Source organism: Penicillium longicatenatum (genome assembly GCF_028827895.1).
Source record: "Penicillium longicatenatum strain IBT 33135 chromosome Unknown contig_6_segment0_segment0, whole genome shotgun sequence".
Lineage (NCBI taxonomy): Eukaryota > Fungi > Ascomycota > Eurotiomycetes > Eurotiales > Aspergillaceae > Penicillium > Penicillium longicatenatum.
Genome location: NW_026643123.1, coordinates 2400940 through 2414602, shown reverse-complemented (window position 1 = coordinate 2414602; position 13663 = coordinate 2400940). Strand labels below are relative to the sequence as shown.

General features: G+C 48.2%; 6 protein-coding genes across 6 annotated transcripts; 3 read left to right on the top strand and 3 right to left on the bottom strand.

Annotated features, from left to right (window-relative positions):
• Nucleotides 1–296: 296 nt before the first annotated feature.
• On the top strand, nucleotides 297–2586 carry N7484_009083 (uncharacterized protein; the record flags this gene model as incomplete). The annotated part of the gene is made up of 2 exons (XM_057119470.1): nucleotides 297–392; nucleotides 445–2586. 2 exons carry the CDS (start codon nucleotides 297–299, stop codon nucleotides 2584–2586), a joined length of 2238 nt encoding a protein of 745 aa, XP_056969025.1.
• A 111-nt stretch (nucleotides 2587–2697) lies between these two features.
• On the bottom strand, nucleotides 2698–3744 carry N7484_009082 (ribosylnicotinamide kinase; the record flags this gene model as incomplete). The annotated part of the gene is made up of 2 exons (XM_057119469.1): nucleotides 2698–3472; nucleotides 3527–3744. 2 exons carry the CDS (start codon nucleotides 3742–3744, stop codon nucleotides 2698–2700), a joined length of 993 nt encoding a protein of 330 aa, XP_056969024.1.
• A 581-nt stretch (nucleotides 3745–4325) lies between these two features.
• Nucleotides 4326–5195, bottom strand: N7484_009081 (uncharacterized protein; the record flags this gene model as incomplete). Its single annotated transcript, XM_057119468.1, has 2 exons — nucleotides 4326–4835; nucleotides 4893–5195. The coding sequence occupies 2 exons, from the start codon at nucleotides 5193–5195 to the stop codon at nucleotides 4326–4328; spliced, it is 813 nt and encodes a 270-aa protein (XP_056969023.1).
• Nucleotides 5196–6695: 1500 nt separating this feature from the next.
• On the top strand, nucleotides 6696–8474 carry N7484_009080 (Major facilitator superfamily domain general substrate transporter; the record flags this gene model as incomplete). Its single annotated transcript, XM_057119467.1, has 4 exons — nucleotides 6696–6885; nucleotides 6945–7250; nucleotides 7305–8143; nucleotides 8199–8474. 4 exons carry the CDS (start codon nucleotides 6696–6698, stop codon nucleotides 8472–8474), a joined length of 1611 nt encoding a protein of 536 aa, XP_056969022.1.
• A 497-nt stretch (nucleotides 8475–8971) lies between these two features.
• Nucleotides 8972–10819, top strand: N7484_009079 (glycoside hydrolase family 35 protein; the record flags this gene model as incomplete). The annotated part of the gene is made up of 1 exon (XM_057119466.1): nucleotides 8972–10819. The coding sequence occupies one exon, from the start codon at nucleotides 8972–8974 to the stop codon at nucleotides 10817–10819; it is 1848 nt and encodes a 615-aa protein (XP_056969021.1).
• A 285-nt stretch (nucleotides 10820–11104) lies between these two features.
• Nucleotides 11105–13520, bottom strand: N7484_009078 (uncharacterized protein; the record flags this gene model as incomplete). Its single annotated transcript, XM_057119465.1, has 2 exons — nucleotides 11105–12801; nucleotides 12860–13520. 2 exons carry the CDS (start codon nucleotides 13518–13520, stop codon nucleotides 11105–11107), a joined length of 2358 nt encoding a protein of 785 aa, XP_056969020.1.
• Nucleotides 13521–13663: the final 143 nt, after the last annotated feature.

The window sequence follows — 13663 nt, the reverse complement described above, 5'->3', positions numbered from 1 at the left end:
TACAGTTTCCAGGCGCAATTGGTGGGTAGAAAAGGGTGGAGGGAGGTCTTTTGTCTTGGTTTGTTTCTTCGTTGTCTTCTTCTTGTTCTCGAAAAGAAAAAGAAAAAGTCTGTTTCTTATTTCTTCATGTACATATTGGACCCTATTAGCAGTCCATTACTGTTTTTTTTTTTTAATTCGTGGCTTATGCAACTTGCTTGCCCTTTGAATTCCTTCCTTTTCTTCACTTGTGCCTTGTTTACCTTTTTTTCTGAACCTCTTTCCTTTCCCTCTCCACGTCATCTAACCCCATCACCATGGATTCCTCCGAGAGTCCCTTTAGCGATCTGGACGTTTTTGCAGACTGGTCCGGTGATCCTGCAGATCATGTGGAAGTCAAGTTTGTTGTGGAGGTGAGATCTCAACCCTAACCGCTCCTGCGGGTACTATGGATGGTAACTGTAGATGGTACCGCTCACACAACATCAGATCCATTGCAGACCTTTCCTTGACAAAGCCGTCTTAAACACTCGTCTACCAAAGGAATTTATCGTGGACTCCTCTCTCAAACTCGCTCCGCTGAAGGAAACCCTCACCCAGCTCCATGACAACGAATCGGTCGAACGCAACTCCCAGACACCCGAAAGCCAAATCGTGAACACAGACGCAGGGAAGTTTCCAATTCATCTGGACTATTTGTCGGAGCAAGGTACCGTCCTGCTCGACAGCCCAAACGATGCCTTCCAAGGCGCTACTATCGTGAACAACGTCTACACTGATCCTCAGGAAAACCACCCTCTTGGAAATATTCGTCATTCTCGGAAGAGAAGTGCTAAGACTGCGTCATTGCCTGACTCTATCTCTGACTCTGAGCGGCCAATTGGTGGACTCAGGCACAAGAGCAGCTTGTCTGTTCATGTGTCTGGCGCAACGTCGAATAATTCTCTGAAGTTGAATCGTCGGAGTCTTATTCCGCGTCCTGTCGGTCTTTTTTCCCACTCCCATCAGGCGAGTGCGCCTGGGAGAATCCTAATGTTGAACTCGACCTCTGGATCTGAGTCTGGTTCTGGATATCTGCTGCGAAAGAAATTCGCAGCCATGAAAAAGTCCAATGAAAGTGTCGATGACAATATGAATATGACTCCAAATATGGATACACCACCAATCTATGGAGATGATGGATTCATGCTGCCCAGCCCGCTGACAGCCATAGACCACAATTCGAGTATCGCGGAAAGTGGCCCCACACACGTTTTCGAAGGCAAGGATGCAACAAAATATTACTCGGAGACCCTTTCCAATGCGGTATCATGCGAGACTCCGTGTGGTGTCCACAACATTCTGGATTGCTACGGCTCAGTGAACGATTGCCCAAAGAGCCCTGCTGAGCCACTGTATTCTATTCGAACTCCGGGCTCACCCCTCTCGCCGTACGGTCCTCTTTTCGACTTGTCGACCCCTCAACTTCTTCACGAGAACAGTGTATTCCGCATTTCTTGTCCTCGCGATACCAAGCCTGCCGTCTACCAAGCGACTATTTCATTCAACATGCCCATGGAGAAGGGAACACCTCGGGGGTGGTTAAACTTTATCATTCCAGGACTACCTCGACTGCGGAATAACTCCACTGGCTATCTTTATTTCTGGACCCCTCCCAGTCAAGGAATAGAGTTCCGTACCACCCACTTGAAGCGACACACTCTCGTTGAAAGCTGCTTGATGGGCCAGTTCCCGATATTCGAGAAGCTAGTCATTCCGGTGCGGCCTTGTGATGGACGGTTCTATGGGTTCATCAAGGACTTCAAAGTAACGCAGACTATCCGTGCTGATTTTCGCGATGAAGAGGATAAGGATTCCCAGAAATGGATCGTCACATATCATGCCGTCTGTGCCATCGATCTTATTCAGCGTGACTTTTGGGCCGAAAAGTGCGGCTTAACTCTCTACGTGTATGGTGGGCCTGACACTGAATTTTCTGCTCATCTCCTTGAGTCCCGGGAAGGGTTCCAGACGATCAACCTTGAATCATCGCCTGACGCTCGGATTGGTATTTCCGAAGTTCATATTATCTGCTCTCCTTCTAATCTGAGCATGCTTGCCATTACCTGGAAAGTCCGACTGCCACGAGACCGTCCCATTTGGATGCCTCGCATTCGAGGCACTGTGGATACCGAAGGATTTATTGATGATCTGGAGGACCGTTACACAGAAGCAGAAGAAAATGACACTCATGAAGTTGTGAATTTCTCACCCGCTCACGAGTCTGACGCCTCTACTGTTTGTGTTCCTGGGCCCAAGTCCGACAATTCCAAAACGTCGTGGAGTATGGCCCGTGCCATCATCGTAATTTGTCTCGTATCTGTTTTGGGTCGAATCACCTACCGACTCTACGATATTGTCTTCTTCGGTGGGCCTTTTGATATTGCGACAGGTTCGATTGTAAACGCTCCGGTCGTGGACGGTGATATGGCCATTGATGTGACCATTCCTGTGACTGATGAAGCCCCTGTGCCAATTCCTGTTGTTCCTCATGTACCTGTCCCTCCCACTGCCACTCCCCTCCGAGATCAGATCGATTATTTGCTCGGTTGGCGAGGACCCTATTGAGTCTTCTTGCGAAACAAAAGTGTACGAATAGTTGTATCCCCATTATTACAGTGGCAATGTATTTCATAACGACCAAATCTATGCTTAGCAAGTCATCTACTAGATCAATTATCACAACCCAGCATGGAATTCCAAAATCTGCTCAACAGCCCATCTCAAAACAACATCCATACCTAATTGCCCCCGCCCCGGCGCAACCCTCACGCCAGCATCAACTCTGACATCAACTCCCTCCCCAACCTTCTCCACCAAACCCCCGTCAACACTTTCATCAGCAATAAGCAACCACGCATGATCCTCCACATACCGCGGCCAGACAATGTCATCCACGTATCCAGGCGGATCGACCCAGAAATTCTGCGGCGGCCGATCATCTTCTGCTTCCAGATCGATCGGTGCATCCTTAGATCCTACATTCGATTTCGACTCCGCTTCTGTATTTGTCGGTGCATCCGGTACAGGTCCAATAGTAACATACCCACTCCGAGCTTCGCGACGAGTCTTCACATTCGTGTACGAAGCCGGTAAGAAAAGAGGGAGGTGGATCTGGTCTTGAACGGCGCGGAGTGGACTTTTATCCTTGTCGGCTTCCGGCGCAGAGTACAGAAGAAATCCTTCCATAAATGCGATTGTTTTGGGTTGAGACTGGGTGCTAGAATTAGAGACCAGTCGCTTTGCAACAAGTCTTCTTAACTCCTGCACTAATCCATCCTCAACGCCGGAATCGGTCTCGTCATTCTGATCCTCTTTGCTTTGGAGTCTTGGTGGTAGTTTTCCGTGCTCGCGGACGTAGGCTAGTGCTTGGGCGAGGAAGTTTGTATCGATTGCGTCGGCTGTATCCCAGTCTTGGATTCTTTCGCCGGATTTCGTGGTTGTGTAGGGGATTCTATGCGGATCGTGTTAGCCGGTGTGCTTGGATAGTGGCTGGTTGAGGACGTACTGGTCATCGGGGTAGTAGAAGTCGTCTTCATGAATGATGAATGTATTCAATCTCTCTTTCTCGGTCCCTGGTCCTGTTCCTGGGGTCGGCTGTACAAGATCCACCCCGCAGAAGATGCGCTGCAGGAGGCGGGCGAGGGTTGTTTTTCCGCTGGAGGAGGGGCCGGATATACCCACTACCAGCGTATTGCCTTGACCCCTTGCTTGTGAGTCTGCCATTTTGTCTGGATGGCTTGACTGTACTAGGGCGGGGCTTGAGTCGATGAGATGACGAAGATTGATTTGGTGAGGGGCTTATCGGGCTTATCAGTTTCAGTGCATGGAGTTGCCTGTTTGGGTTTAGGGCGACAATCTAGATCTTGACGCTTGGACCAGGGGGAGCTTTCAATGTGGGACTTTGACGTAGATTCATTTCAGAGGTCTCGGAGAGCGCGGAGGCAATTCAGAATCTTCAATGCCTCGAATAAAGTTACAGATCATATGGAAGAACATCTTCGGCAAAGACTGTGGTGAGTCCCATTGATGGTGAGTAGCACTTCTCGGGGTATCGTCGTTGCGTCAATAAATGGTGGTTGAATGCCAAAAGGCTTGTGTACCACCGGGTCTGTAGCTCTGGTCACACAGTCCGCCGTTGGGCTACATTCTAATTTTTGGGATATCAGGAAGAGAAGCAAATTGGCCTTAGGTCAGAGCACAGTAAAGTTCTAAGCTACGTGTCTGTTGAAGGTGGCATACATGGTAAGATAGCCCAGCTTACTGTGACAGGGACAACTGCTGAAAGAAGATACCACTAAAATACCTTAAAAGGCGATCTGTCTGCGGTTCGTGATCGCATCATTCAATGACCGTTGCACTTGCTGCACACGCTCGAATCGCATAAACGCACAAGACTCGCTCTCGAGGTGTGAAAACAGACCAGCCAGCGAGATAAACTCCTTAGGACAGTTTTGGTTGGGGCAGTGGTAAGCCTTCTGCTTGTGAACAGGCGAGTTGATATGCTGGGTCAAGGCTCTGGATGTATTGAACTCGCGGTGACAGATGTAACACTCCCAGAGATAGCCGTTGTGAGCGCGGTTGGTCACCATGTACTCGACGTTTTCTTCTTTGTGCCATCCGATCTGCTTGTTGGCGATCAAGCCTTGGCGATCAGAAGCCTGAATGATTTTGAGCAGAGACTCGCGGTTCAGATTGGGGGCGTTGGGGCAAGACCCGGTCTCAACGTGATGGGACGCGCCACTGGCTGTCACAAATGCAGTCTGGCAGAAGGGGCAATGAAAGTCCTTGCCACGGTGGATACGCGAGTTCCGGTGCTTGTCATAGTTAGAAACGTTTTTGTCCTCGAACATAATATAAGAAGAAAATTATACCATGCGGAGGTTGTTGCTACTGCGAAATTCGCGACCACAGGGAACACAGAAAGTTTCCCAATGATCAAGGGTATTCATATGCTGGTTAACTGCCTTCTGACTGCCAAATCGGCGGGTGCAGGTCTCACATTCAAACTGTGGGGCATGGTGATCCAATGCATTCATGTGTTGATCGCAGGCCCGCTGAGAGCGGAACACGCTGTTGCAAGTGTCGCATTCGATCCAATGATGATAATCATCCATATGCTCATCACAATCTTCACGATAATAGAAGTCATCGGTGCAGGTCGCACATGCGTACATTTTGGGCAAACTTGACGAAGCGTTGGAAACGACCCCAGGGTTCTTAAAAAAAAAAGCTGGTGGGGATGAACTGATGTGAAGGAGGGAGAAGCCTGGTTGGACGAGAGATTGAGATGGGAAGAGAGATGCAGACACAGGGGTACAGCAGCTGAAATACGAATCACATTCACACCTCCATCCCCACCCCATCAAAGATGGAGTTATCTCTTGAATGAAGATGAAGAGGTAGGTCAGTTACCTATATGAAGCAGTATTGCATGGACTCAGAAGCTGTATCAAGGTTTTGGATACACTCTGTGGGGTAGAAGGCTCGCAGTAAGGTAGCGATGTTCCTGAATCCTGAATTTCCAGAAGTTGTTGGTGTGTTTGCAAGTCTGTTCCCCACTAGCCTCACCAATGTTAAACAACCGTATCTGATGATAACCCACACTCTCATGGAATTGACTGTATATATTCACTCAGTGGAACTAAAAAGTGGAGTGGGGGCTTTCAAACACCAATAGTTCATACTTGGTAAACAGTCGAACATTACATAGTGTGGACAGGTCACATGACTTGGTCGATTCGAGAGGCAATGCGGCTTGACAGCCAACATGCAGCGTCTGGAACACTCGTTTGAAGTGAATAACTTCTTCGATTGATGGTTTCTGCAGATACTCAAATATCTGTACCACTCAAATAGGCTGCAATCCGCAGTTGCAAAATTCCCAGCACGAATGCCCATGGCCATTGGTGAGATTTCGTTATCGTACAGGAATTCTAGAATACCACTCCTCCAATTCTGTCTTACCTTACTTGTTCCAGACTTGAATAAAGAATGATAACTGTCTGCAGTCACGTCCATTTTCTGCACATGTCTGCAGGGCTACTGATGATTGACCGTGACAGTCGCAGCTTAAAGCGGGGATCATTGACAATCCATTGGGATGAAGCTTGGAATGAAGGATATGAGTGGGTTGAAAATTTCCTATTTAACAGTCTAAGGCAAATCATTCCGCTGGTAGCATGAAAATGATGACCGTCAGATTCGATGATATAACCTACCAGGTGGGCAGCCATGAATGACTGAATAAGCCCTCCAAGTTGGTATCCCACCAACGTTCAAATGCGTTCAATTCTATTGGCTAAGATAAGTAGTCCACGGGCTAAATTTCCCTGTTAGCAGAAACTCCATGAATCTGCACATCCCAGGCGTAAAATGTGGAGAATGCGGGGATAACCCTTGAGTTTCGCCTCGCTGAGGAAATATACCCCGGAGATCATGCTTGGCACTGATCATCAGAGCCAATCACCCGTCGTGAATGATGCGGCCTACATCTCGTACTCGGAAAAGGCCTCAAAAGGCTAATTCTCCCCGGATCGATGATGTAGTAGTCTCCGCTACCCCACGGGGAAATCAGGAAGTGGGAATCTTATAGATTCGGTTTAAAAGGCCCATGGAACTCCGCATGTCAATCTTTTCAATTCCTATCACTTCCGATAGTCTTATCCCACTCGAATATGGATACCGCTAAGAAACCGAGCCATCTGGATGACCCTTACAAGGGTGATGATGATGTTGAAGAAATCGAAAACATCAAATACGATAATGTCAATATCCAGACAGAGCTCAGCAGCATCGAGTCAACGGCTGCCTCGAAAGCGGCCTGGTTGATCTCGATCGTTGTCTCCATTGGCGGTTTCTTATTCGGTATGTCCCTTCTTTCTTTCAGAGCTCCACGCGAGAGACTAGAATCTGACGTCTATTAGGTTACGATACGGGATACATCTCTTCCGTCCTGGTTACCATCGACACATCCCTCGGTCATGTATTGAGCTCGAACGAACAGGAAATGGTGACCTCTTTGACTAGTGGTGGTGCCTTGGTGGGAGCGATAGGAGCCGGCTTAACTGCTGATCGATTTGGTCGTCGCTGGCCCATCTGGGGTGCTTGTCTATTGTTCGTGATTGGCTCAGTGCTTCAGACATGTGCATACTCAGTCGGTCAGTTTGCAACCGGGAGATTCGTGGTCGGTCTTGGGGTAGGAGGTGCAGCCATGATCGTCCCTCTTTACAGTAAGTATTGTTTCAGATCTTCAAGGCTTCCGCTAACGTACTTCATTTTCACAGTTGGAGAGCTGGCTCCTGCACAATACCGTGGCCGCATGGTGGCGTTCAACAACATGAGCGTAACGTTCGGCCAACTAGTGGCCAGTGCGATTGGTGCCGGTTTCGCCGAAGTCAAAGGTGAGGGATGGAGAGCTACTGTGGGAATTGGGGCGGTCCCAGCTATTCTACTCGCAGTGCTATTGGTTACCTGTCCAGAGTCACCTCGTCAGCTTGTCTCTCATGGCAAGTTTGATGAAGCACACGCCGTCCTCACACGCATCTACCCTACATCTACTGAGGAACAACGTCAAGCGAAGATCACCTCCATTGAGCTTTCTCTCCAAGAGACCTCCAATGGAATGTCGGAAGATTCTCTGTGGACTACGCTGAAAAGGGTGTTTAACACCCCGGCAACTGCCCGTGCGGTTGTAACAGCTTGTGTTGTTATGGCGATCAGTCAGCTCGGTGGCTTCAACACGTTGATGTATTATGCCGCGTCACTATTCTCGATGGTCGGATTCACCAACTCCACTGCAGTCGGGATTACCGTGTCAGGTACAAATTTTGTCTTTTCGTTCGTGAATCTCTTCCTTGTTGATCGATTTGGTCGCCGAATTATTCTCACGGTCACTGTACTGGGAATGTCTATCTGTATGATTGTAGCCGTGGTTGCATTTATGTATATCCCCGTGAACCTCCAGACTTTGGAAGTAGAGACTTCGCAGGTCGGATGGCCCGGTGATCTTGTTCTCGTCGCTATTATATGCTACGTTGCATGTTTCTCATCGGGCGTCGCTACAATCGCCTGGATTGGCATGGAATTAATTCCACTGGAGGTTCGAGCCGTAGGGACTATGCTGGTATGTTTACTCTTACTTGTCAAGTCTTCTACTTATACTAATGGGCATATGATAGAACACTGTTACCTGCTGGGGCTGTAACATTATTATCTCTTCGACATACCTCTCTATGATGCAAAGCTGGACACCGAGTGGTACCTTTGGATTTTATGCCGCAATATGTTTCTTCGGCTGGATATTTGTTGTTTTCTTCTACCCCGAGTGCAAAGGTATGCCACTGGAGGCTGTGCGGGAAGTTTTCAGCAAGGGCTTTGGGGTCCGGTATTCGAAGCAGTGGCAGAGAGACCATAAAGATGACGCCAAAGTGGAGACAATAGTCATGGGCCATTAAATTTGGACAATATAATTCCTTTCGCTTATTTGAGATATTTGCTCTGCCACATACCTCTGTATTTCACAGGCTAGTGGACTTCTGGAAAGGGCTCTTGCCAAACGTGTTTTGAGTCCGATTGCGATATTGTAGGAGAACATACATGAGAACAAACAAACCGTAAGACGCGGTCTCGGTTAGTTCCGACTTGTTTACTTGCCCTGACCCAAGCTCGGCCTCTATCCCACTCCCCCACGCAATCATGTCACAGTGACATTGAACGGTTGTCTTCAAATCGTGCGGGGTTGGCAGTTGGAGAAAACAGGAGCCAACCACAACAGGGCGATCTACAAGGTACAACTTGGAAGCCAGAAGATCTACATCTTCTGTCGCAATAGAGTCTTAGCGAAGAGGTCCGAGCGATATTAAGTCCTGGATCCAAGCAAATATAAAAAATGGAAAGTTCCGCTTCCTCGGACAACGACCGTGTCGATCCAAGTCGACAGAAAAAGCCCATCATGATATTGAAACCCTTTCTTATAGCCCTGGGCTTCTTATCAGCAGCCCAGGCAATCAAGCCTTTCACATGGAACAAGCAAACATTCCTCCTGCACGGCAAACCATTCCAAATGATCGGCGGACAAATGGACCCTCAACGCATTCCCCATGAGCTCTGGACCGACCGACTAGCCAAGGCACGCGCAATGGGTCTTAACACTATCTTCTCATACGTCTACTGGGACCAGCTAGTCCCGGAAGAAGGCGCCTGGGAAACAAGCGGAAACAACGACATCGCACGCTACTTCAAGATTGCCCAAGAACAAGGATTGAACGTCGTCTTACGCTCTGGACCTTATATCTGCGGCGAGCATGAATGGGGCGGATACCCAGCTTGGCTGAGTGAAGTACCCGGGATGGTCGTTCGAACTAGTAACAAGGCATACCTTGAAGCAGCGAAATTCTACATCGACCATCTGGGCACAGAACTGAAGGATTTAATGGTCACAAATGGCGGACCTATCCTGATGGCTCAAGTTGAAAATGAGTATGGATCTTACGGTGATGATCATGTCTATATTTCTGCTTTACGTGATATGATGAGCCAGGCTTACGGTGTTCCACTGTATACCAATGACGGCGGGCAGAAGTCGATGCTTATCGGTGGCCAGATACCAGGTGCACTGGCTGAGACGGACGGGAGTCCACAGACGGGGTTCGCGGCAAGAAATGAATATGTTACTGATCCGAGTAGTCTAGGCCCTCAGCTTGATGGGGAGTATTATGTTACGTGGCTGGATCAGTGGGCGAGCAACTACACTCACGAAACGGATGTTGGGAACACGGATGCAATTACGCAGGTGACCTCCGACTTGGATTGGATTTTGAAGAACGACAGTTCGTTCAGTATCTATATGTTCCATGGTGGTACGAATTGGGGATTCCAGAATGGTGCTGATTGGGGGGATGCGTTGGAGCCGATTACTACGAGTTATGACTACGGTGCACCGCTCGATGAAAGTGGGCGGACGAATGAAATATATCACGCAATCCGGGAGGTGATCGCTGCTTACGCTGGCAATGATAGCATTCCTGATTTAGTGCCTGAAAGCCCGTTGATCACTATCCCCTCGATCAAGCTCGAACCCGCCGTGAGCATGTTCGATGCACTCCCCGACCCGATTCGAAGGACGATGCCTGTCAATATGGAAGCGGTTGGCCAGTCTACTGGGTTCATCCTATACCGACACACTGCTACCTCTGTTGTAAGCGGGGTTGTGAAGACGGGCGACCAACCTCGAGACCGGGTCCTCGTTTACGTGAATGGGAAGCGCGTCGGTGTGATCGACAGCACCTACGAAGTGCCGAATACGGTTTCTGTCACATTAAAGAAGCATGATGTACTTGACCTTTTGGTCGAGAACATGGGTCGCGTGAACTACGGTTCTAAGATTGTGGATCAACGGAAGGGAATAGTAGGGAATGTCACTGTTGATGGAACGGTTATCTCGAATTGGGAGTTGTATCCTCTTCCTCTGACAACGCTTCCTGTGGCTGCACCTGCAGCTCCCCTGGTCACGACGACCTCGGGCCCAATTTTCTATACGGGATCCTTTGATATTGATACAGTGGGTGATACATTCCTCGAGCTACCTGGATGGACGAAGGGCGTTGTCTGGGTGAATGGTGTGAATCTGGGTCGGTATTGGGTTATCGGACCACAGCAGACACTGTATCTTCCAGGGGTATATCTTCGTCGGACTGCGAACAGTATCACTGTATTGGCACTGGAGCCTACTGGGAGCGAGGGCGAGGTTCGCGGAATTACGACGCGGAACTGGGGAAATAATCCTGACCCTGATATGTGAGATTCTGGTTTGAATTTGTGCATAGAAGACTCCTAAGAGCCCAAGTATAGTGGCGACCGTTATCGCTTTCCATGTCAAACAACATAAGAAAGCTCCTTCAAACCCTCATCGTATTGACTTTGTGACATGGATCCTTTATCTTTGTTTCCATTTTGGATGATTTCTCCATCATTAAGAGAAGCGTTTTGGGGTTTAAAGGGGTACATGATTTATGTAAATACCAAGGGCACCCTTTGGAAGATTTTATACTAAAGGTAGATATAAAAGTAGATATATTATCAGGCACTAGTGTCCATCTTTGATATTCAACTTGCCAAGCTGCTCTAGAACTCTTTGGGTCATTCTGTGATCTGAACCTAAGGTCTTCTCATAGCCTGCCAATGCCCTCTGGTACATCTTCTCTGCCTCCTTCAGATTATCCTGGTGCCTGTAGAGATTCCCAAGGCAGCGGATTATAGCAAGAGTGGAAGCATGATCTGAACCTAGGGCCTTCTCGTACCCTGCTAGTGCTCGCTGGTACATCTCATTTGCCTCCTTCAGCTTATCCTGGATATAGTAGAGATTGCCAAGGCTGTGAACTGCATCAAGAGTGCGAGTATGATCTGGGCCAAGGGTCTTCTCATGCCCTGCGATTGCTCGTTGGTACATTGCCTCTGCCTCCTTCTGCTTACCCTGGATATAGTAAAGATGACCAAGGCCGAGTACTGTAGTAAGAGTGTAAGTATGATCTGGACCTAGGGCCATCTCATAACCTACTAGTGCTCTCTGGTACATCTTCTCTGCCTCCTCTAGCTTGTCCTGGCGCCTATAGAGACTCCCGAGGCTGCGCACTATAGCAAGTGTGGAAACATGATCTGGACCTAGGGCTTTCTCGTACCCTACTAGTACCCTCTGGTACATCTCCTCTGCCTCCTTCAGCTTATTGTACTGAGCACAGTAGAGATGACCAAGGCTGTGAACTGCATCAAGAGTGTGAGTATGATCTGGACCAACCTTCTCGAACCCTACCAGTGCTCGCTGGTATATCTCCTCTGCTTCCTTTCGTTTATCCTGGATATGGTAGAGATGACCAAGGCTGTGAACAACATTGAGAGTGTAGGTATGGTCTGGACCTAGGGCAATCTCACAGCCTGCTAATGCTCTCTGGTACATCTTCTCTGCCAACTGTAGCTTATCCTGGCGCTTATAGAGAGTACCAAGGTCATGAACTGTATGAAGAGTGGAAGCATGATCTGGACCTAGAGCCTTCTCGTACCCTGCTAGTGCTCGTTGATATGTCTCATTTGCCTCCTTTAGCTTGCCCTGAGTGGAGTAGAGATTTCCTAAGCCATGAAACGCCCTCCATATAGCAAAGTCGTTACCAGATAATTCCCCATGTTGAACGTAGTTTGCATGGGGAATAAGCCGTCGCTGAAGCTCTGAGCTATTCTTATCATTCGCACCAGGGACAATACATCCAACGGAGATTAGCGCTAGTTCACAGATCTGGATAGAATTCACATTGTTGTCGTTGCTGATAATGTGAAGACACCAGTCTTTTACCACTGGGTGCATTGCATAGCTTCCCTCCTGTTGCTTAGTCTCAAGAAAAGAGAATCCGATGAGAGTCCTCAACGTGGTTTTAAAGGCGAGTCCGCTCGATGTAGCCTTTTTAAGCCAGCTGGGGATATTGGAGGCACATTGACCACCTTTCACTAACTCATACCAGATATCCCGGTTATCAAAGCGAGCAAGTAGTAATAGTAGCTGTGCTGCGTTTGGGTCCCGCTTTTGAATTTCACGATATGAGATCATCCACGTTTGTAACATATTGCCCTGCTGGTACTGACGTCCAGCACTTGATTGTAACTGTAAATCAGACCAAGATTCTTGGTAATATTGCAAGTATTCAGTGACGCTGGCTCCAGTTTGGCGCATGAATGCGGCCGCGATGGTAATCGCTAGTGGCAGTCCATCAAGACGACTACTTAGGGTAAGGATGTCTAGAAATATTAGTATCACCAGTAAGGGATAAGATCCATGTATCAAATATACTCATACCTGGACTACTCTCAAGGTCCTTGGTGGTATTTGTCGTTAGACCGCAATTCTGGGATAGTAATTGAATTGCATCCGTTAAATCAAGCTTACGGACTGGGAAAGACCTTCCTAGCTCGGTTAAGCCTAATAGTCGAGAGGTAATAAGAATAAAGCCATGATCTGCTGGAGGGAAGAATGTTCCAATATCATATCCACCGTCAATGTCGCTATCAATAGGAGAATATTGATCGATATTGTCGAAAATCAGTAGCCAGCGTGAATTGCCATCAGTCGCTAGCCACCGTAAAACCTGTTTAGCTCGCCCCTCCAGCTCCTCGTTATTAATCGCCTCGTGATTTTGGGAGTGCCCAGGTAACCGCGATAAAGTAGAGCTGAATGATTGCAAGAGTGTGTCTCGATCTTTGCCATTTAACCAAAGTACAGTGGTGAAATCGTGTTTATGTTCTCGTGCAAAACGAACCGCGAGCTGTGTCTTTCCCATGCCCCCAAGCCCATGCAGAACCGCAACTTTCCGTGACTGGGAATCTGTCGGTTTTAAATACTGCCATAGGCTGTCTAGCTCCGCTTGCCGCCCCACGAAGTTGTCAATCACAGGCACGGAGGTGAGGTCTAATGGGACTTCAAAGCGGTGAACTAAAGACCAGAGGAATCTTAGCACCATCGCAAATTAAGATAAGAGGTAGTATACACTTGCGGTTCCTTACTGGAGTCTGTTGAAGTGCGTTGTGCTGCAGGGTGACAAAAATAGAAATTAGTGTAACTATTTAAATAGGAAGGGTCTGTTAAACCTACTTGGGTGAAGGT